The sequence below is a fragment of the Cavia porcellus genome, unplaced genomic scaffold (genome assembly GCF_034190915.1).
Source record: "Cavia porcellus strain 051 isolate PalLab524CR breed Dunkin Hartley unplaced genomic scaffold, mCavPor4.1 scaffold_18, whole genome shotgun sequence".
NCBI classification, from domain to species: domain Eukaryota; kingdom Metazoa; phylum Chordata; class Mammalia; order Rodentia; family Caviidae; genus Cavia; species Cavia porcellus.
In genome coordinates, this window is record NW_026947501.1 from 73,393,971 (window position 1) to 73,417,526 (window position 23,556).

Genomic DNA, 23,556 nt, shown 5'->3' on the forward strand with positions numbered 1-23,556 from the left:
ATGCAGTTCGAACTCACAGAAATTATCCTGCCTCAGCTTCCTGAGTACTGGGATTACAGGTGTGCGATACCACGTCCAGCCTTTCTCAGATATTACGCCAAAGCTGCTTTTTTTTTGTCGTTTTCCTTTTTATCGGTACCAGGGATCGAACTCACGACTGCCTGCTTGCAAGGCAGGCGCTTTATGCTGCTGAGCTAAATCCCCAGCCCCTCCAAAGCTTTTTAATGGTTTAAACCCAAGGAACTAGGAGTGGCCCGCCTTAATGGTGGTGGTGCCTGCCTGTAATCGCAGGTTCCAGGGCAAGGAGGACGATCCCTAATTTGAGCCCATCCTGGGGAGTTCAGTGACACTGTCTCCAAAAAGGCTGGGGATGAAGCTCAGTGAAAAGGCCATGGGTTCAAGCCCCAGTACTGCAAACATGAACCCAAAAGAGCGACAGACCAGAGACCGCAAACCAATAGCCACCGCTTCGTGGGCGAAGTCAATCAGTTCGGAGACTGAGCCTTCCGAGGTCCAATCGGCGTGGAGACACGCCGCTCAGACCGGGCTAATCAGTGGCGCGCCTACGATGGGCTGACCAATCGTGGACACGCCCGCACCGATGGACCAATAGAAAGGCGACTTACTCTTCCTTTCCCGAGCGACCGGAACGCGGGCGGCCGAATCTCCCGCCAATATTCCCTCCGCCCGCGAAGGCGCGACCAATCAGCTCTCGGACACCCGCGGCGCCGGCCGCCTGCAAGCCTGTGGGGGCCGATAGTTCCTTTGGTTTTCCTCGGCGAAGCTGGCGCCGTCGTCCGGTTTTCCCGGGAGGCAGCCTTCGACTTTGAGGTCCCGCGGTTCTTCACGGCCTTTGGGCCTTGGTCCAAATCCTGTTCTTCCGCAAGGCGCGAGCTCTTGCGTGGGCTTCCCCCTACCGGTGCGAGCATATTGGTTTCGCCTTGCCCCGCGCGCGGGAGAGCTGAGGGGCGGGGCCTATTGCTCATAAGGGCGGTTGGGGGCGGATCGCGCGCTGAGATCGTCGGCGTCGGCGCTGAGGATTCTTGTTTCCGCCCGCCACCGCTAGTCCTCCGCAGTCGGCCATGGCCTGCCGGCCGCGAAGTCCGCCTAGTTACGCCAGGTGAGTGGACTGTGCGCGGCGGCGGGACCCGGGGAAGGTTGTGTGGGGCGTGTGGGGATGGTTCCTGAGGTGCGGAGGCCCGTGGGAGGCCGCGCGGGGCGGGTAGGGACGGTTCCTGAGGTGCGGTGGGCCCGGGGCCGGATCTTCGGCCCCGTCCGACCGGACCGACCGCGCGCCCCGCAGCCCGCCATCTTCCGCGCGATGGAACCTCGGGCGTAAGCGCAGAGCCGACGGGAGGCGCCGGAAACCAGAGGAGGACGAGCACCGCGTCGATCACAGGCCCGAGAGGTGAGGTATTCGGGCTGTCGGGCGGTACCGGGCGGGCATCCGTGTCGAGCTCTCAGGAGGTGCAGTTCGGTGACTGATTTCAGCTCTTGATCGGGAGAGCATCTTTACAGGCATAGATGGCAGCAAAACTCGCTTCAACCGGAACAGGTCGGTTAGGTTTTGTTAGGCTACAGAAGGCTACCACAGCCTTGTGAACATCTTTTAAAAACGCCCCACACACTTGGTTGTTTTGTTTACCGATGTTTGAGAAGGTAAATGCTATGTTCGAGTCATAGAGGTGTTGGGAGCCAGAAACGGAGGCGGAGCTCGAGTTTGCGTCCTCGTAGGGTGTGCTGTGAGAGCGTCTGTCGCTGCACTTCCTCCCTCGAGCTTTTTCTTGTTTAAGCATCATGCCAGGAAGCTCAGGATGCGAGCTGGACAAGGTAACCTATGAGAATGGGACAGGAAGCTAAAGGAGTAGCTCAGGGGGGCCCACAGAGTACATAGCTACTGTCGGGTTGGGCAGTTTAGGGATAGATTTCAGGAGAGCTTGTCTGATTCATACTCTAATCTGTGACAGCATTATTGAGCCCATTTAACTTTTAGTTAGTTGCTGAATTTTTCAGACCTTTCCATTTTTTAAAATTTTTTAAATTTAAAGAACGACTAAATAAAACGGGTAGAAATACTACATACTGTCAAAGAAAAAAACAGTAAGAAATCACTCGTTGATGATTACAGATTAGTTATTCAAGATACTAAAGTGGAACATATAAAGTGGGGATTCAAACAGTGACTGCAACCAGTTCTGTTTAACTGTCCAACAAAAACTTAGAAATATGGTTATTAATCCTATATATTTTTTATTTGCTTTTTTTTTTTTTGGTACCAGGGATTAAACTCACAACTGTACACTTGCAAGGCAGGCACTTATGCTGCTGAGCTAAATCCCTGTCCCCCAATTTTTTATTTTTGTTTACATCCTTTTTTTTTTTGGTACCAGGAATCACACTAATGACCTCACACTTGCCAGGCAGGCCCTGTTAAGCTGCGCTGAATAGCCCTGATCCTATGTGTATATTGTGAGACGGGTTTTTTTTTTTCTAAGTTTCACAGGCTGGGCTTGAACTTGAGATCCTCCTGCCTCAGCATCTCAGGATTACAGTTGTATCACTATGCCTGACTTTTTTTGGGAGGGGGGTGTGTCTTTTTGAAACATGGTCTCACTATGCAGTTCAGGCTGGCCTTGAGCTCACTTTGTAGCCCAGACTGGTCTGGAACTCTTAACAATCCTTCTACCTTCTGCTGTCTCACCTTCCTGAGTGCTGAGATTGCAGGCGTGTGTCACCAGGCCTGGTTGACTTCTATTTTTAAAATCTAATTTAAATATTTTTCTTTTTTTTTGGTATCGGAGATCGAACTCATGGCCTCGTGCTTGCCAGGCAGGTGCTTAAGTATATTTCTATAGTGTAAGAGAAGTAATCCATAAAAAGATTCATTTGATATTTTTTTTTGTTGTTCATGTATTACTTAAATTGCATTTTCAAAATTTTAAACATGGCATTTGGTTTGTAGCTAGAATATAAGAGATTGCAGTTTTTTGTTTTATAGTTGAAATCGATGTCCTTTTTTTTTAGTGTCCAATTTTTTAAAATCTGTATTTCCAACATTAATGAACTTAGGGTCTCTTGTTAGTGAAATGCTTCATTCTTGAGTTATATCTTTATCCTTTTTTTTTTTGTTGTTCTTTTTCATTTTTATTGGTACCAGGGATCGAACTCGCGACTGCCTGCTTGCAAGGCAGGCGCTTATGCCACTGAGCTAAATCCCCGGCCCCATATCTTTATCCTTTAAAAAGGATTTTGAGGGCTGGGGATATAGCTCAGTGACTCAAGTGCTTACCTGGTAAGGGGCAGGTTGAGTTCGATCCCTGGTACCAAAAATAAGATTTTGAGACTGGTCTCGCTAAGTTGGCCAAGCCAGGCTCAAAATTTGTGATCTTCTTACCTGAAACACACAAGTAGCTGGAGTTATAGCTGTGTAGAACCATGCTAGTGTCTAGTTTTGGTGTACCCTAAGGAGCTAACAGGTAATTGAGGGAGAAAAAGAGAAATGTAAGTCTATATCTAATCTGTAAATAATGGGGAATAGTTACAGCTAGAGTTCTTTGTGCTAATCCTTGAGTTTTCAAATTGCCAGTTTTCTGGACTCTGAGATGAAATTGAGTTCCTAGGTTAGATATAACCCAGGGCTAGGGATGTGGCTCAGTGGTAGAGTCTTGCCTTGCATGCACAAGACCCTGGTTTTGATCACCAGCACCACAAAAACAAAAATGATCCAATATAGATGTGCTCTTTTTAGATGTGCTCTTTTACTATACAGTCACATTTAAGTATCAAGGACTCAGGGACATAGATACATTTTTAACTGGTGTGTGTTTTAAAGCATAGGCATCTGAAAAACAGACTTTGTCTGCCTGTTCCTCAGTGGATTGTGCTGTCGTGATTTAGCCAGCACTTGGGCACACACAGTGATTGGGAAGAAGTTGTCTGATGAAGTTCAGGAAAGTTTGAAGAGAATTTTCCCAACTTAACTGCTAAGTTATGGAGCAGTGATTATCTTTGACATTGGCTTTACCTCCAAGCCTGTTTGACATTCTGCCCAACAGCCTCTGACTGTATCTTGACCTGTTGAAAAGGAAACTGAAAGCCCTTTCCCAGTTTTGAGGTGCATTTCCATTTTATTTCAGCTTTACCACTCCTGAAGCCCATAAGACCCGATCTAGATGCTCAGACTGGGCAAGTGCAGTTGAAGAAGATGAAATGAGGACCAGAGTTAACAAAGAAATTGCCAGGTACACATTTTGGACTCCTTTGGATTTTTTTTTTTTTTTTTTTTTTTTTGTTATTTGAGACAGTTTTACTATGTAGTCCAGGTTGGCCTTGAACTTTGTAGCCCAAGCTGGCCTTGAATTTATGGCGATCCTCCTCCCTCAACCTCCTGAGCGCTGGGATTACAGGTGTGTGTGGTTTTTAAATTATTGTTTGATTTAAGGTATATCTTACTGAAGTGCTTCTCAAAAATCTGATTCTTAGACCAGTTGTAGCAGACTAATTTAGGAACTTGTTAGACAATGCATATTCTCTGTGCCCTGTGGCCTGTGTAGGGCAAATTCTAGCCATACTGAAAGAAGCTCTCCAGTGTGGAGATAATTGGTTTAGTAATAATCCTTTCAAGATTGAGAGTAGGTGAAATTGTGCTGGAAATTGCCATTGCCTGGTGGGCAGCATTCTTGCTTTTTTTTTTTTTTTTTTTTTTGTGCCTCAGGCAGAGCCTCTACTACAGTACTGAGCTGCACCTTCCCTCCTCTTGGTTGGGAACCTTTTCTAGCTATTGTGATGTACCATGCACAAAATATGCTTTGAGTGGCACTTGGCTGAGTAACACAGCTCAGAGAGCAGGGTACAGGGGAGGGTCCTTGTGCTCGGGACTTCCATCCCTACAATCAGGAATGGCTTTTCCTTTAACCATTACCATTTGGAGGGTGCATCTTTAATGTTACTTTATTTCTGTTGATTTACGTTATCACGTTTTTTTGCTCCTTCTGTTTTGGAAGCATGCCATCCAAAGCCAGCTTCCTGACTTGAGTTAAAGCATGATTTGTATTAATCAAAGTGTACTGTATGTTAAACCAAGGGAAGTTGAGCTGATGAATGCCCAGCAGATCTGACTAGATCCTGGTTTATTCTGATGATGAAATATGTCTTGGGGCTGGGGGTTTAGCTCAGCAGCATAAGCACCTGCCTTGCAAGTGTGTGGTCGTGAGTTCGATCCCTGGTACCGATAAAAAAGAAAAAGAAAAAAAAAATGTCTTAATTGCAGGCCTGCCTTGCCTGCCTGTCCTGTCCTCTTCCTGCCAGTGAAATTTAGACCTGATTAATTACACTGCTCAGGATTTCTTCAGGCCGAGGGATCCCCTCTATGTGACAGGATGGTGTGCCTGAGGGTATCAAGGCAGTTTTCTCAACTGGTTACTTTTAAGGGGTTGTACATCTTGGCAGATGAGTTCTATCTTATGAAATGATGTAACTGAAGGAGGTTAAAAGTGAAAGAAGTGATAGCTGGGTATCATGCTTGTAATTACCTGTAATTCTAGCACTCAGGAGGCTATCAGAAAAAAGGTAAAAGAAATGGTGGTTGCAAAAAAAAAAAAAATGCGGGGTGGGCATAATTACTTATACTTCTGATACTAATTACTAACAAGGCTGAGGCCAACTCTGCTTTTGGTATTTTTCTTTTTTGGTACTAGGGATCAAACTCATGACCTTGAGCTTGTTGCCAGGCAGGTACTTATGTGGCTGAGCTATAACCCCAGACCCTGAAGCCAACTCTGGCCAACTTAGTGAGTCTGTCTTGAAAAGAGGATCAGGTGGTGTAATTCAGTGGTAGAGCACTCCTGGGTTCAATCCAAGTACCAAAAAAGTAATAAAACTAATGTATCCTGACCCTACTGCATAGGAAAGTTTCATTCCTGGTAGCTGTTAGCCCTAGATGTATTAGTTACTATTTTTTATATCATTGTAAAACCAGCAATGTTTTTCTCAGGTATAAAAGAAAACTCCTCATAAATGACTTTGGGAGAGAGAGAAAATCTTCGTCAGGAAGGTACGTGTTACATAATTTTTTAAATTTGAGATAGGGTCTTTTTTTTTTTTTTGGTCTTTTTCATTTTTATCGGTACCAGGGATTGAACTCACGACTGCCTGCTTGCAAGGCAGGCGCTTTATGCTGCTGAGCTAAATCCCCAGCCCTGAGATAGGGTCTTGATACTGCGTTCAGGCTGGCTGGCAACTCCCTGTGTAATCCAGGCTGGCCTTGAAGTTGTGGTGCTTCCTTGACTCAGCCTCCTAAGTGCTGGGATTACACGCGTGCACCATCAAGCCTGACTAAAAATTTATTTATTTTTGGCCTTTTTGAAACAGGGTCTCTCTATGCAGTTCAGGCTGGCCTTAAGCTCACTATGCAGTTGGGCTCCAATTTGCAACAATCCTCCTGCCTCAGCCTCCAGAGTGCTGGGATTACAGGCGTGAGCAACCACGCCCTGTTAAATATTTTTTTATAATTTGCAAATGAAAAAGGTTACAGTTGAGAAATGCTGATTGTCCTAATAGTGTTCACTGGTTAATTTGTTCTTCACTGATTTGACTGTGCATTCTTTTTTTTTTTTTTTTTTTTTTTGGTACCAGGGATTGTACTCACCACCTTTCAGGCAGGGGCTTATGCTACTGAGCTAAATCCCAGCCCCTCTTCACTGATTTGAAATAATTGTATTTGCTATGTACTAGAATCCCTTGTATACAAAGATTGTGCATTGTCCTAGGATTAATAGGGTTGGGTCCAGAGGTTGAATGAGCATTTCTTTTTTTTTTTTTTTTTTTTTTAATTTTATTTAAAAGGAAAAGGAGAAAAAACAAAACAAAACAAAGTGGTGTAAGGGTACAAGTAATACAGAACTACAAAAACAAAACAAAACAAAAAAAAAAGTAAGAAATCACCAGTTAATAGATGACATTATCATCTTAGAGATAGTTGCTCAAGTCACAGTATCAAAGCATACAAAGTGGACATTCAAACAGTGAGACTGCAAACAGCTCAATGATCCAACCAAAAACATTAATATGGTCAGCTATTTAACACCCCTAAAGACACTTGCTGTTGTATCCTTTAGAGCACTTTTTTTCCTTCTCTTTTTTACAACAAAATTTACACATTTTGGGTTTTATTACTCCTTAGTTCTTATTACTTTTTTTTGGGGAGAGAATAAAGTCAAATATGGCAAAACAAAGCTGTCAGTCAAAACCAAGGATAGACATAGCACATGATGTAAAAATAGTACAAGGTTATCAACAATGGTTACCATAATGTCTCTTGTTTCCTTAAAAAGAATTGTCTATCTCATTAGGTATTATAAAATTGAACAAAACATTAGAGAACAAGGCCAATAAAACTTAAGCATTGTAAACATTACAGGACTTCCAAAGGAGACAATAGTCAAACCAGAAGAATGAGCATTTCTTGTCATAGTTTAATTTATATGGTGATCTTTTTTTTTTTTTTTTTAACATGGTGATCTTAATTTTGATGTTTGTTCTTTTAACTTCTAATTTTTTTCAGTTCTGACTCAAAGGAGTCTACCTGTGCAGTGCCTGCTGATGTGGAGACGGATGAAAGTGTCCTCATGAGAAGACAGAAGCAGATCAACTATGGGAAGAACACCATTGCCTATGACCGCTATATTAAAGAAGTTCCTAGGTAGTTTTGTCTCATTGGCATGGCCTGAATCACCCCCAGCATTAAATTTAGGAGTACAGTGCTGGCAAACCTTTTAGAAGTTTCAGTGATACAAATAGCTTGCTGTGGCACATGACCTGTGGGTTCACTAACACTGGATTAGATCCACGTGCTGTGCGACCTTAGTGACTCCCAGGAGTTTGTGTGCAAATCAGTAGATTGGAATCTGAAAATCCTGGGACATGAGAACTAGAAGTAATCATTTTCAAGCCTAGTATGTGGTGCATGCCTGTCATCCGAGGACTTGGGAGGCTGAGGCAGGAGGATTGCCATGAATCCAAGGCAGCCTGAACTCCCATACATGTGTGTATAGTCACAACTTATTTCAAAAAACAAATTATTTTTGTAATCTCAAATGTTAGGTAGAATTTCATTGTCAGGACTCATAGCAGCCTTGTAAGTGTAGTTACTAAAATCCACAATGCCAAAAAATGAAATTCAAATTAAAGATTTTTATTTTTTGGTATGGGTGATTGAACTCATGACCAGGCAGGCACTTACACCACTGAGCTAAATCCCCCAAATTAAAGATTATAAGAATTTAGTAAGAAAAATTGGCATTTCACTATTTTCTCTAAGCAGCATATAGACCCTGAAGGATACTAAAAAAGCCTGAGTTTTCTTGATCCTCTTGGCAGGATTGAGATTCCAGTTTACTTCTGAGGAATGCAAATTGTAAGGAATAGTGAAGACTTGGTGGATTTTTTCCCCGAGATAGGGTCTTGCTTTGTGGCCCAGCCCAGCCTTGAACTAGATGCAGTCTTCCTACTTTAGCCTCCCCATGGTGGGATTCTAGACGTCTGCCACCAGTGACGCTTTTGTTGTAGGTTACTTTGCTTATTTGTGGAATCTCAGTTATTCTTAATTTTTTTCCATGCTAGCTTCAAGTCTTGTTTAATCATATAGTGACTGTAGGTGTGAGGTTTGTGCTAGGGTAATCTTGCTTTCTTCCTGCAGACACCTTCGACAACCTGGCATCCATCCCAAGACCCCCAATAAATTTAAGAAGTACAGTCGGCGATCCTGGGACCAGCAGATCAAGCTCTGGAAGGTGGCACTGCACTTTTGGGACCCTCCTGCTGAAGAAGGATGTGATTTGCAAGAAATGTATGTCTTTTTGCTTTCTCATTTCTCTGCTTGACACATTGAGACAGTTGTGTGTTGTGAAGTCTAGTGCTATGTGGTGGCTTTGTTTTATTTGGTTTGTGAAAGAGTTGCTGGCTCAGACCGAACACTGTAACCAGGAAAGGCTACAGCTAAACTCCTCCCCCCCTGCCCCCTATGGACTTGACTGTAACCCTATATCCCCATCCTTAAGAACCTGTGCATCTCTAATGGCCTTAGGGCACTGCCCTAAGCTTAGGCTATTTAGATTCCCCCCCCCCCCCCGGGGTGGGGGGGCTCCCCGCATTCCCGGAATAAAGCCACCGCTGCCCACTACTTTCACGGCCGTCCGCTCCATTTCTCCCACGGACTTCTTCTCTCTCCCTCTCTCTCCTCCTCTCCCTTCTCTCAGACCTAACAGTTTGTATGTATGATATAGGGGTTGAACATGCAACCTTATGGTTCCTAGGCTAGGGCAGTATATATTATTGACCTATGCCACTGCTGTTTTTAAATCTTATTTGGAGACAAAGTCTAAATTGTCCAGGCCGCCTTTGAACTCAATCTTCCTGCCTCAGGTGTATGCCACCATAGCTAGCTAGGTCTTGGACTTAAGGGAGACTTCTTTTTTCTTTTCCTGTTTTTTTTTTTTTTTTTTTTTTTTTTAATTTTTATTTAAAGATTAAACAAAACAAAATAGGTAGAAATAGTACATACCTTCAGAGGAAAAAAACAGTAAGAAATCACTAGTTGATGTTGTCGTTTTACAAATAGTTGTTCAAGGTACAAAAATGGAACATGTAAAGTGGGAATTCAAACAGAGAGACTGCAAAAAGTTATAATCAGCTGTCCAACAAAAACTTAGTAACATGATTGTCAATCCTATACATTTAAAACATACATGCAGTTATCCATATCTTCATTTAGGTTTAGATTAAACAAACTAAAGCAGGTTAAAATTATTCTGAATAAAGAATAATAGTATTGCTGGATTTCATATCATGACACTCCATGATCAGCACTGGGTACTGTAGTGTCTTTTTAAAACTGAATTTAAAGAAAGACTAAAAAAACAGAAAACGGCTAGAAATAATACATAATTTCAAAGAAAAAATAAACGGTAAGAAATCACTAGTTGATGATTACAGATTGTCTTCTTACAAATAGTTATTCAAGATACTAAAGTAGAGCATATAAAGTGGGGATTCAAACAGTGAGATTGCAACCAGTTCTGTTCAACTATCCAACAAAAACTTAGAAATATGGTTGTCAATCCTATACAATTAAACATATATGCAGTTACCCATATCTTCAATTATGTTGACTTTGAATAAACCCAAGCAGGTTAATATCACTCTGAACAAAGAATAACACTATTGCTGGGTTTCACATTATGACACTCCAGGATCAGCACTGGCTATTTTAGTGTCTCCTTTTCTTCAAAGTATCTGTTCATTTCATCAGTTGTCATAAGATCAGTTCTCATTAACTGTTTATAGATTCTACACATGCATGCGTCTTAACATGTTTTTTTTTTTAAATTTTGAAAGTAGTAAAAATGCAGCAGCACAAGACAGAACAAAGCCAGGGCTGGGGATTTAGCTCAGTCGCATAAGCACCTGCCTTGCAAGCAGGCAGTCGTGAGTTCGATCCCTGGTACCGATGAAATGAAAAAGACCAAAAAAAAAAAAAAAAAGACAGAACAAAGTCAATCGAGACAATGCAGTGAAATTGGTACAGAATTTCACAGTAGGATACTGGGATAGTAGTAATAAGCAGTATGGTATATCTCTTTAACTTAACAATAGCTGTCCAGTCAATTACGTATTGTAAAATCAAACCAAAAATAGAACATTGTAAAACCAATTGAGAATACTGAATAGAGCAAAAGAAACATAACAAAACAGTGAAAACAACCTATGCCTTCAAACAGAAGATAGAAGGAAATCCCCCATATTTGCTATACTTTATATGGTCATCCTTACAAGAGATGTTGAAACATCTATCCCCAGTAGCTAAGGGGGAGTGGGCAGGTGGGAGAAGGGTGCTTGATTTTCACCTCGAGTGGCAGTAGGCTCACAGGTAATGGTTCTTCTCCAGGCTCAAGCTGCAGGTGCTTACCAAGAGGGCGGGTGAATAAGCTGCCTGAGTCCCTCCATGGCCTGATCTTTGGAGCTCTGTTCTCCTCCTGGCTCATGTTGCACAGTTTTTGTTTTTTGGTACCACGAATTGAGCTCACAACCTCGAGCTTGCCTGGCAGGCACTTATGCTGCCGAACTAAACCCCTGGTCCTTCCTGTTGGTTTTTTTTTTTTTTTTTTTTTTTGCTTTTTCAGGCAGGGTCTCTCTATGCAGTTCAGGCTGTCCTTGAACTCACTTTGTAGCCTAGGCTGGTCTTGAACGCACAATGATCCTCCTGCCTCAGCCTACTGAGTGCTGGGATTACAGGCATGAGCTACTATGCCTGGCCCTTCCTAGTGTTGGTTTGTTTGTTTGTTTTTTGCGGTAGTGGGGATCGAACTCATGACCTCATGCTTGCCAGGCAGGCACTTAATGCCACTGAGCTAAATTCCCAGCCCTTTCCTGTTAGTTTTTCAACTTGTGCTTACTTGGAGATATCTGAGACCTCAGCTTATGCTGCCATGTTTAGAATCTGCTGACCAAGAATGTGGCAAAGATGGTGTCATGCTTCTTTTCTTATTCTGCCAGTTCTCTGATCCCGAGTTTTTGCTTTCCTCAGAAAAACATTTATTCATATGACAAATACTTAAGTGTCTTTTCATCTGAGAAATTGAGAACAAACTGGCATGTTTGAAAATGTTCTTTGGTTTTTTGAGACAGGGTCTCACTATGTAGCCCAGGCTGGCCTTGAACTCTTGGCAATCTTGCTACCTCAGCCTCCCAAGTGTGGTTTGAAGAGATTTTTTTTTTTTTGTCTTTTTCCTTTTTATCAGTACCGGGGATTGAACTCACGACTGCCTGCTTGCAAGGCAGGCGCTTATGCCGCTGAGCTAAATCCTCAGCCCCTGAAGTGATTTTTAATATGGTTCTGCAAATCTTACCTCAAAGGTGGTCTCAGCTTTTTTCTAGTGTGACAGCAACATCCTATTTTCATGAGCGGGAAGTTGGAAAAGTTATCTATCACACATGATAGTTTCTGGCAGTGTTTCCTATACAGTTGGGGCTTACTAGTGAAGTGTGATAGAGCACACCTGTAGTCCCTTGCATTGGGAAGGCTGAGACAGGAGGATATCAAGTTTAATTAAGGCCAGCCTGGGAAATGTAATATACTGCTCTAAATAAAGTGGGCCTGTTCAGAGGTTGAGTACATGCTAGCAGGCAGAAGGCACTGATCATCCTCTGCACTGCAAGCACTGGCAAAGGTGATATGTTGGTGGGGATAATGATTGCAAGGGCATTGCGTGAGACGGACCCTACTCCTCAGTGAGGGCTAATGTCTAGAGTTTTTTTTTGGTACTGGGAATGGAATGCATGACCTCATGCTTGCCAGGCAGGTGCTTATGCCACTGAGCTAGATCCCTGGCCCAGTGTCTAGAATTTTTAAGTAATTCAACAAAATTAGATCTCCCCCAAATAAAGATTATTTAAAAAATGGGCACATGAAATGAATAGACACTTTTAAGGATTATAGACAGCAAATAGGTACATGAAAAAATGTTCAGCATTGCTCTGCCAGTAGAGAGCTGCCCTTTGGTTCTCTGAAGCAACAGATTTTGAGCATGGTGTGTGCCTTCTAATTGGTGTTATTGCTGATCTCAACATTTGGTTAATACTGTAGCTACTGTTAGTGATCTGTGCTAGGTGTTTCTGCAAACACCTTAAAACTTAACACAAAGATTCCATTGTTTTAGAAAGAACAGCTAGGTAATAACATGCCACTGAAGCTGCAGGGGAAGGAGGAGTCCTACATTGTTGTTGGGACTGTAAGCTAGTAGCCACTAGTATAGTGCAATCAGTGTGGAGAGTCCTTAACAAAACTGCAAACATTCTATTGAACCCAGCTATTTCTTTATTTTTTTATTTGTTTTATTTTAAAGGGAGTAAAATTGGGCTGGGGATTTAGCTCAGTGGCTTAAGTGCCTGCTTGGCAAGCGAGAGGGCATGAATTTGATCCCCAGTGGCCCCCCCCCCCAAAAAAGTAAAATTAAGCACAACAAAATAGAACATAAGAAAGTAATGTAAGAGATGTAAATTTCAAAGCTAGACGACCTGAGATCTTCACTACCATATTGTCTCGTTTTCTTCCAAATAGTTGTCCATGTCTTTGCATACAGAGAATTCATACAAAACAGTATAGTATAAAACTGATCCGGACAGAATGAGGAAGGTGTTTTAGGTCTTCAAAAGCAGACAATAGGGAAGTCACTAATAGCTGTAGCAGAGTTTCATTCTCTTCAAAATAGCTGTCCATGTTTCCATGTATATCGAAGTTCAACAAAACAGGCACAGGGGAGGGGTTGCTTGGTTTCCTGGCGCTCCAGGTCCCAGCGTAGCTCCCGTCCCAGTAAAAGCCAGAGGCTCACATCCTGGGCCACTGGAGCCTGCCACACTCAGAGCCACTCATTAGTGGGGAGGGTTTGCTTGGTTTCCTGGCTGAAACCCAGCTATTTCTTTAGTGATACATACTTACATATTTATAGCATCTTAATTCCTACTAGATAAAGCTTGGAAGTGGCCTTTATATCCATCAGCACATGGATAAAGAAAATGTGCTGTTTGTGCACAGGAATACTACTCTACAATAAAGAAGGACAAATTTTAGTCACTTGGAAAATGAATGCACCTTGACAACAACATTAAGTGAAATTGGATACACAAACTTAAATCCTGCATGGTTTCTCTTATCTGAGAAACTCATAAATAAAGAACAAAATGGAAAGTAACAGGAAACAGGTAGATCTTCTGCAAGTAGAATAAGACCAAGAATTAGGAGGGGAAGGGAAGAGTGACAAAGGGGAAGCAAAGAACAGAGGACGATATAGCTCTGTCCCAACTCCCCAGGAGGCTGCAGTCCCTACTCAAACATGGGTGACAAAAAGGAGAGGGAATGGCAGGTGCCAATAGGCTGGAGTTGGGCAGATCTTTCTTTGACTTGTAGTTGCTGTCTGTGCTTTTTGTGCCAGATGGATGGGGGAGAGGTTGAGTGGAAAAAGGTGGGACACTGGAAATTGCGCTTCTGGGGGACTGGGGAGCATGGTGGGAGCCTGTACAGTGCTCAGCGCAGCTTATGGGGTTTTCTTTGCAGACACCCTGTGGACCTGGGGGAAATGGAAACTGAATTCATAGAAAGCAGCTCTGAGTCCCAGGCGAGTTCGCAGGATAACTCCGTAAGTGCTTCCTTTGATTCTTTCAGCATGGGTGTCAGAGGTAAACTGTCAGTATCTGCTGAGGTCGAAGTTAGTGTTAAAATTGGATGCTGGTATAGTGGAAAGGGGAATATTTACCATATTTCTCATTGGAATGGCAGATTCATCATAAGGGTGAGTTTGAGTCCAGCATGTACCTGTGTGTCACCACTGGCAATCACCTGTAGACTGTGTGCGTGACTTTGTAGTATAGGAGTTAACTGCTGAATGTTACTAAGAGATGCTCTGTTTGTGGTTCCCCTGTATTTTGAAGTTACATGCCCCCCCCCACCATCTTAAATGAAAAATCAGGTGAAAGATTAAAAACCTAAGCATTAAACAACAACAGCAACAAAACAGCGTTTGTTGTAAGCTGTTAAAAGTTACTTTGTCGGGCTGGGGATTTAGCTCAGCGGCATAAGTGCCTGCCTTGCAAGCAGGCAGTCGTGGTTCGGTCCCCGGTACCGATAAAAAGGAAAAAGACCAAAAAAAAAAAAAAAAAAGTTACTTTGTCACATTTGAACATACAAAGGCACTGTCTTCTCCCTTCCACCTGTGTCCCCATGGAGCCCAGTGCCTGTGCTGACTTGACCATTTGTAATCACGCAGGCTGGTTGTGATAGCTGGGAAGTGATGTGTAGCTCTGAGGGACTGTGCCTCTCAGATCACATGTTTGAAAACTATTTAATAAAGTGGAGAAATTGTCAAAGTTTAACCGTTGATGAATTTTTAAAGATTGTAACCTGAGCCAGGGATTTAGCTTAGCAGCATAAAAGCGCCTGCTTGCAAGCCTGGTCTGAGTTCCATCCCTGGAACTCAGAACTCAGAACTCAGAAAAAGATTCTGAGCTGAGCCCAGTTTTGTGAATATTTATTACCAAGAGTGACTTTTATAATTTTTAAAAATGCAACTATGGGTCCAGTTGAGGGAATACTAGGACGGACTGCATGCAGCACCAGGTTAGGGGTGGCTAAGCTACACTCAGGAAGGGAAGCAAAGCTGTGCACACTGAGAACAGGGAGCTAGGCTGGGAGGAGGGGCTAGGGAGTTCAGGCAGCCTCAGGTGAGTGCCAAGGGGAGGGGAAAAGGCTGGTAGGAGGAAGCACCTAGAGCAGCACAGTTCTGCAACTGTTGGGAACTTCTGTGTACTCTGTAAGTGGTGATGGAGCTCGGCTGCTGAATACTCCACTCTGTCTCCTGAGATTAAGGATGCTGTTGTGGGCTCACCACAAGTTAATCACCACAGCGCAGGGAATGGATCCTTGATGGGGTACTGCTTGTTAGTAAACTGTCCATATGTGCAGATTGGGCAAGTCACTGTTGTCGGTGTAACCTGTCTTTTTTCTTTTGGTACCCGGGGTCAAACTCAATGCGCCTGCCAGGCAGGCACTTACGCCACTGAGCTAAATACCCAGCCCTGTCCTTTTGTTTTGTAGGATGTTTACGCTGGAACACCCACCAAAGTCAGACACATGGACTGCCAAGTAGAAGATGAATTTGATTTGGAAGCTTGTTTGACTGAACCTCTGAAAGACTTCTCCACCATGAGCTAACTGCCACCTGGCAGCCACTGAGAGAAAGTTGCCTCTGCTTGGCCTGGGGAAGGCCAGCCCGGCACAACGCATTTAGTATGCACTTCTGCCTGGATGGTGTCTCTGTTAATAATTCACATATGATGAGTTGTTATTCTTGCCTTATTTGTACAGTGTATGTTCTGCATGTTTTAAATTGTCAGTGGACCTTAATCTGGGGAAGGTGATGCAATCTTGAAACAAGCATAGTTGATTAATGCATGCTGAGCTCTGTGCTTCAAGTCAGACTCACAAGTATACTTCAGCTGCCAGTCACTGCTCGTCTGGTGGGTTGCGATCTGACTGTGGATTTGTGGGCTCAGTGTAGTTAGTTTTGTCTAAGGTGTCTGATAGTATCCTCAGAGGCAGATGCCTCAGGTGACTTCTTGAATACTTACTTTCCGGTCTTTTATCAGTATGTCAAACTAAGTTTTATTTCTCATACAGAACTCTGAAAGTCAAAGATGTTAAATTGGACCATTAACAGGTTTTTATAAGTTATATATAGTTTTAATTTGGTACTTGTAAATAGCCCTAGTTAGGATCTTAACTATAGTACCCTGGGAGTTAAGGCAACACAGATTTAGAAAGAATGTGTTTTTTAAAAAAAAAATTTTTTTTTACGGTCAGTTAATTTACCATGTAAAATTGCTGTAAATGATAACATGTACAGATTCTCTGTTCAGATACTCAATTGTAAACTTAAGACTGTTGTGTTTCTATTGCTTTTGTATGAAATGATACTGCAAAATAAAAAAGAAACGACCTTGTTTAGCCGATTGATAACCGTGCCAGGTTGGCTTATTGCCCTGCGTGCTCTGTCTCCTTGATTTGCATTGCTCGCCTGGTGAGAACATGGAGCCACGGCTGGGGAGTGGCAGCAGAGTCCCCCTGCCTCGGGCCTTAGGTCCCTCCCTGGATCACCTTGTGACAGGTGTGGATCTATGATGGGGTATTCTGGCTGTGCGCCATTGTTAAACCTGCCATGTCAGCATATGCCTGGCAGTCTGAGCTCTGAGTGTGTCCTCCCCCTGGCTGGACCCTGGCAGCCCACACCCACAATCACATGCTACAGGGCACTTCCTTGGAAGTGATGCAGAGGTGGGCTCTGGCACCTTGAATTAAGGAGTTTGCAAAGGACAGAATGCTGTCTTGTGCACTTTTAAAAATGCATTTTCCATGCCCTTAGGAATTGCATCAGGACAGCACAGACACCTGAGGCACAAGAGGGCACAGTTTCTGCAGGCAAGCTGCATTGGCTAACTGGCACTCTGGCAGGTTGGATTAAAGAGTGAATGGAGAGCAAGGTAGGGCATGTGAGGAGGATTTGCTGCTCTCTGTCATTGGCAATGCATACTGAGAGGCATTTGAGCCAGGCTCCCTGTCATCCCTGGGAGGGCAGCACCAGCAGAGGCTCTGTGGATGGCATATGGAATTACGCAGTGTGCGAGAAGCTGGGTGGAGCTGAGGTGTGGTCACTGAAAGCCTGAGGAGCTGTAGGGAGAGCCTCAGTCTGGGGAGAATGGACCAAGCTGCCATAATGGTGAGGTTTGGTACGCTCGCCTCCAGCGTATGCCTCGTGGCTGGTTGGTGAGCTGTGCAGTGCTCTGGGCTGGGCACTGGGTAGGCTCCTGGTTCCTGCTGCTTGTGCTGGAGTGTGGGCAGCGGTTAGCTAAGGGAAGGAGCATTGAAGTACAGAGGGGTCAGGATGTTTTTTGGCCTCCCCTGCTAGTAGCAAGGTCACAATGTAAATAAGTGACTGTGAGCAAAGTTCCAATCCAGAAAGACTGAAGCTGAGGTATGAGTGAGTCTTTTTGTTAAGATCTTTCAAAGTTGGAGAGTAAACAAAAGGGGCTGGGTGTGGTGTTGCATGCCTATAATTCCAGTTTGGAGGCTGAGGCAGGAAGATCACTGAGTTCAAGTCCAGTTTGAACTATATAGTAAGACCCTGTCTCCAAAAGGAAAACAAAACAAGGCTGCCTAGAAGCTTGTAAGCCTGTGACAGGGACTTGTTAGTTTTGAAGAGACTTGTGGATGGAGCTTCAGTCTAAAGAATTAAACCACTGGTAAGATTCACAGGAGTGTGGCTTTCAGAAAAGTGACATTGGCAGAAATACTGTAGTTGGGATGGAAACATAGTGGACGTGAAAAGAGGCCTCAGGACCCTAAAGTTATTAACGGTAGGAGCCACGAAAGGTGAGCCTTCATTGGCAAGGAGGGTTCCTCAGGGTGGTCAGAACCAGTCAGAAGCCTGGAGAATTGCCAGCTGGATGGGAACTGACTGTGACTTCTGCTGGCTGGACCACAGGCTAGCCGGGGCCAGCTACCCAGAAGCACGTGTGTACTGTTGGATGTCATGGGTCAGGTGAGTGGGTCAGTTCTAACAGAGGTGTTTGCCCCAGATGCTGTCCCCCTGCATGTCTGAGGAGCCTGGGGCAAGAGCTGGTCTTCACCAGCAGTTGAGCTTGTAGCTTGCATTTAGGACGACAGTCACTTGTGTCCAGGGGGTGGACTAGAAGAGTTTTGAGATAAGATTTTGCTATGTTGCTCAGGCTGGCCTTGAGCTCATTATATAGCCTAGGCTGGCTTTGTTTGCAAATATCCTGCTTTGGCCTCCTGAGTGCTAGTATTGTAGATGCATATCATCACACCTTATAGGAGGGCAAGACAGGCAGGGCGATGGGTGACATCAGGTTGTTGGGACCTGGGAGGATTTCAGCCTTGCCCATCAGTGGTATGAGCGGCCATGGAGGCCTCAAGCAAGGGGTGTGACATGGGCTACTAGCTTTTGCTTCACATTTATATTTTTAGTGTGGTCTTAAGCACTAAGGGAATCAATCAGTGCTGTTTACATAACCTGGCAGTTTCTGTTTGAGAGTCACAAATAACCAATAGAGTAAGGTCCAGTTTCTTTATTCTTGACTCTTGTACATTGAACCAGGTGGTGTCAGAACTAATTGAAGGTGATCCAGCATGATGAATTCTCCCTTACCACAGGCTGATGGCTATCTAGACCGCTTTTCAGGCGCTTCCCACTTGCCACATGGAGGCGAGATCCGGTTATCAGCATTGTTATCCCTCATCCACATCCCCAGCATACTTTCTCTTCATTGTGCATTATGAGGCTGACCTTGTCTTTGACTCCTGTTGGGATCTGTCACATTTTCAGCAGTTCTGTAAGTTGCTGATTCTTGTTCCTGTGGTAGGAAGATAGCAGCTGAATCTCAGTTGAGTCATCACCTCTGCCTGACAGGGAGCCCAGATACTTTGGGTGCCCTGTACTCTGCACTGAGCTTTGTTTAGGTAGCATATAGGCTTCAGGGTGTCTTTTTTTCTTTTCCTTTTTAACTGTTTAAAAAGTTAGGCAAAGTCATGATGTAGCAGACTGAAGTACCTTGCAGCTTGGCCTGTTGGTTTTCTACTTTGAACTGGCCTGGCACATTGTGCATGATGTGACTTTTTTTTTTTTTTTTTTTTGTCTTTTTCTTTTTATCAGTACCGGGGATCGAACCCACGACTGCCTGCTTGCAAGGCAGGCGCTTATGCTGCTGAGCTAAATCCCCAGCCCCACATGATGTGATTTTATGTTGAAAAATCTTGAAGTGTGTGCGTGTGTCTTTTTTTTTTTAATTTTATTTAAAAGGAAAAAGAGAAAAAACAAAACAAGTGTAAGGGTACAAGTAATACAGAACTACCAAAAAAAAAAAAAAAAAAAAAACAGTAAGAAATCACCGGTTAATAGATTACATATTATTATCTTAGAGATAGTTGTTCAAATCACAGTATCAAAGCATACAAAGTAGACACTCAAACAGTGAGGCTGCAAACAGTTGTGTTCAATGATCCAACCAAAAACATTAATATGGTCAGCTATTTAACACCCCTAAACACTCTTGCTGTTGTATCATTTAGAACTCTTTTTTTTTTCCCCTCTCTTTTTTACAACAAAATTTACACATTTTGGGTTTTATTACTCCTTAGTTCTTATTACTTTTTTGGTGGGGGGGGAGAATAAAGTCAAATATGGCAAAACAAAGCTGTCAGTCAAACCAAGGATAGACATAACACATGATGTAAAACAGTACAAGGTTATCAACAATGTCTCTTGTTTCCTTAAAAAGAATTGTCTATCTCATTATAATAAAGTTGAACAAAACAGTAGAGAACAAGACCAATAAAACTTAAGCATTGTGAACATTATAGGACTTCCAAAGGAGACAATAGTCAAACCAGAATGGGCATCTTAGTGAATTTTATTGCCTTCAAAGTAGTTGCCTATACCCTCAAGCTTGATACTATCATACAGAATGGAACAGTTTAATCAGTCAAAACAAGATAGTGGGAGTATTACAGACTTCAAAACAAGTTAATAGGAAATCAAAAAAGTTACTATTATATATCCTGCTAATTTTTTAAATTTTTCCCCTTAATTAAAAAAAACATAATAACTAACTAAATAATTTTTTAATGAATAAGGCAGAGATTGAGATAAAACAGGACATAGCAATATAACAATACAGGTCAAAGCATGACTGTTTCAGCAACCTAGTGGTTCACCACCAAATAACCCGACTTAATAGTAGTTACCATAGTGTCTGTCTTTTTCCTTGAAATATTTGAATAAAACTTCATATACTATAGCTTCAAGTATTTCCATATCAAGAAGCCCAGAATAAAGCCTTTCCAATTAATAAGTGAAAAGTTTATAAGGCTTCAAGGCCACATAATGGGGAATCATGATTACCACATATTTTTATATATTTGAATCATTACTTACATTAGGGAAACTTCGGTATTCATACATGCGAGATTGATTTGTTTCACTTATTAGTATGGTCTCAAGCTGTGCCCATTTATTGATAAATATCTCAATGTGATCCTTTATAGCTGAATAATACTCCATTGTATAGAAATACCACAACTTTTTTATCCAACACTTGGGTTGTTTCCAAGATCTGGCGATTACAAATTGTGCTGCTATAAACATAGGTGCACATATATCACTGTGGTATGATGCTTTCAGTTCTTCTGGGAATATGCCTAGAAGTGGAATAGCTGGAATAAGTGGGACTTCCAATCCCACCTTTTTGAGAAATCTCCAGACTGACCTCCACAAAGGCTGCACCAGTCTACACTCCCACCAACAGTGTAGGGGAGTTCCTTTTTCCCCACAGCCTCTCCAGCATTTGTTGTTGTTGGTTTTCTTGATCCTGGCCATTCTTTCAGGAGTGAGATGGTATCTCAGTGTGGTTTTAATTTGCATTTCTCTAATGACTAATGATGATGAACATTTTTTCATGTATTTATTTGCCATTTGCATTTCTTCATCTGAGAAGTGCGTATTCATCTCAGATGCCCATTTTTGGATTGGATCTTTGAATTTTGGGATCTGAGTTTTTTTAATTCTTTATATGTTTTAGACAAGAGTCTCTTGTCTGAGAGAGAGTTCACTAAAATCTTTTCCCAGTTTGTGGGTTTTCTTTTTACCATGCTGGAGATTTGTTTTGACATGCAGAAACTTTTTAATAAGAAGTGGTCCCAGCTATTGATTCTGGGAAGTATTTCCCGTGCGGTTTGAGTCCTGTTCATGAATTCTCTACCTACTCCTATGTCTTCAAGGTTTCTACCCAATTTGTCTTCCAATAGATTTAGTGTTTCTGTTTTAATATTCAGATCTTTGACCCATTTAGATTTTAATTTAGTACATGTTGATAGACATGGGTCTAGCTTTAGTTTTCGGCAAATGGAGAGCCAGTTTTTCCAGCACCATTTATTAAAGAGACTGTCGTTCTTCCAGTTGAGTGTGTTTGTAGTTGTGGTTGTATCTTCTAATCTATTCCATTGATCTTCGGCTCTGTTTTGATTCCAATACCATGTTGATTTTACTACTGTTGCTTTGTAGTATAACTTCAAGTCAGGGATTGTGATGCCTCCTGCTTTGTCTTTGCTGCTTAGAATTGCCTTTGCTATTCTAGGTCTCTTCTGGTTCCAGATGAAATTTAGGAGTGATTTCTCTAGATCTATAAGGTATGTTGATGGTATTTTTATTGGGATTGCATTGAATCTGTATAACAGTTTTGGGAGAATGGCCATTTTCACAATGTTTGTTCTTCCTATCCATGAGCAAGGGATGTCTTTCCATTTTCTGAGATCATCTTCAATTTCTTTTTTCAGTGTATTATAATTTTCACTGTATAAATCTTTCACTTCTTTTGTAAGAGTAATTCCTAAATATTTCATTTTTTTGCTTGCTAATGTGAGTGTGTGTGTCTTTTTGAGATAGGGTTTTGCTCTGGAGTTAAGAGTGGCCCTGAACTCACTTTGTAGCCCAGGCTGGCTTTGAACTTACAGTGATCTTCCTGCCTCAGCCTCTTGAGTGCTGGGATTACAGGTGTGTGCCATCATTCCTGGTGCATTTTGTTTTTGCATTGTTATTTGTATTTTTGTGTGCAGGCTTTAGTTAGACCTAAGCCTGTAATAAATACCAAGTTTTCAGAAAGTGTTCTACTCAGCATAGGAGTGCTGCCTTTGAGGATTCCACAATGGGGAAACTTGCAGTGTGATGTTACCTGCCACCCTGTCCCAGTCTTGTTTCTTCATGCCTGCATCTGTGAAATGGGCACAGTGGTGCCAGCCATCACAGGATCTACCTCCAGCACATCTGTGCAGCCCCACTCCTCATCACTGGTACTGACAGTGGGTGAGACAGATGGTTTCCAGCAGGAGTGACAGCAGCAGTGTCCAGCAATACAGAATTGCTATGGGTGTCCCTGTTCCCTTGTGGAAGCTGAAGTGTGGCCAGGTCTGCACAGGCATTGGCGTGGTCATCCAACCTGATGGGACATGGTGCATTGTCCCCCTTCTGGCTGGATGTGACATGGAGCTTCTGGTGGAAGGAAGCAGGATTTGTGTTTCCAAGGCCTACTCAATGTGGGCAGCTAGTGTGTAACCTCAAAACACAGTGGTCTACAAGAATATTTACCATAGGGGCTGGGGATTTAGCTCAGTGGCATAAGCACCTGCCTTGCAAGCAGGCAGTCGTGAGTTCGATCCCTGGTACCGATTGAAAAAAAAAAAAAAAAAGAATATTTACCATCTCAGTTTCTGTGGGTCAGAAGTCTGGTATGGCTCAGTCAGGGATCTGACTTGGGCTCTTGGAGCTACACACAGGTTTTGGAGGATCCACTTCAAAGCTCAGTCTTATGGCTATGGGCTTTCTGTCCCTTGTTAGGCAGCTCTCTGAGTGGCAGCTTCATCAAGTGAAGTGTTGGCAGGACAGCAACTGGTCATTGGCCAGCCCCCCATCAAGGAGAGGGGGTCCACATGGGTGTGGATCTTTGGGCTTGTGGGCTGCTGCTTGGGGGTTGGCCTCCCAGAAATCTCTATTCCTGATCAAATCCTTTGGAAGATCTGGAGGGAAGGGGACAATGGTGTGGCCTTGGGCTCTCTAGGGTGGGTGGCTTCTCTGCTATCCAGCCTGGAGCCAGGGAAGGTGAGCTTTGCTCAGGCTGCCTATTCCTCCTGCCACAGCTTCAGCCCAGGACTCCCTTTATACCTGTGTGCCCATTTGGCTTCAGGAACACAAGCAAGAGGCAGAGAAGTAAGTGCAGGAAGTTAGACTTTCCTGCATCATTCAGGGACACAAGTAAAAATGGCACATTCAGAAACAGCCAAGGATTAAGGAGTGGAGCCCGATGCTGAGCAGCAGTGTAGGTACCTCCAAACTGGACAGAGACCCTGTTGGTTTTACAAGCTGACCAACATTAGAAGGACAGTGA

General features: G+C 43.1%; 1 protein-coding gene across 2 annotated transcripts; it reads left to right on the top strand.

Moving 5' to 3' along the window:
• The first annotated feature begins 204 nt into the window (after positions 1 to 204).
• Positions 205 to 16,564, top strand: Slbp (stem-loop histone mRNA binding protein). Of its 2 annotated transcripts, XM_003471682.5 has the most exons (8): positions 234 to 1,120; positions 1,304 to 1,408; positions 4,137 to 4,241; positions 5,993 to 6,052; positions 7,562 to 7,699; positions 8,696 to 8,845; positions 14,108 to 14,189; positions 15,644 to 16,564. In XM_003471682.5, the coding sequence occupies exons 1-8, from the start codon at positions 1,083 to 1,085 to the stop codon at positions 15,758 to 15,760; spliced, it is 795 nt and encodes a 264-aa protein (XP_003471730.1). In that variant the 5' UTR covers positions 234 to 1,082; the 3' UTR covers positions 15,761 to 16,564. The 2 variants fall into 2 exon arrangements, with proteins under 2 accessions (XP_013009833.1, XP_003471730.1); XM_013154379.3 differs by lacking the exon at positions 1,304 to 1,408 and having other exon boundaries at positions 205 to 1,120.
• Positions 16,565 to 23,556: the final 6,992 nt, after the last annotated feature.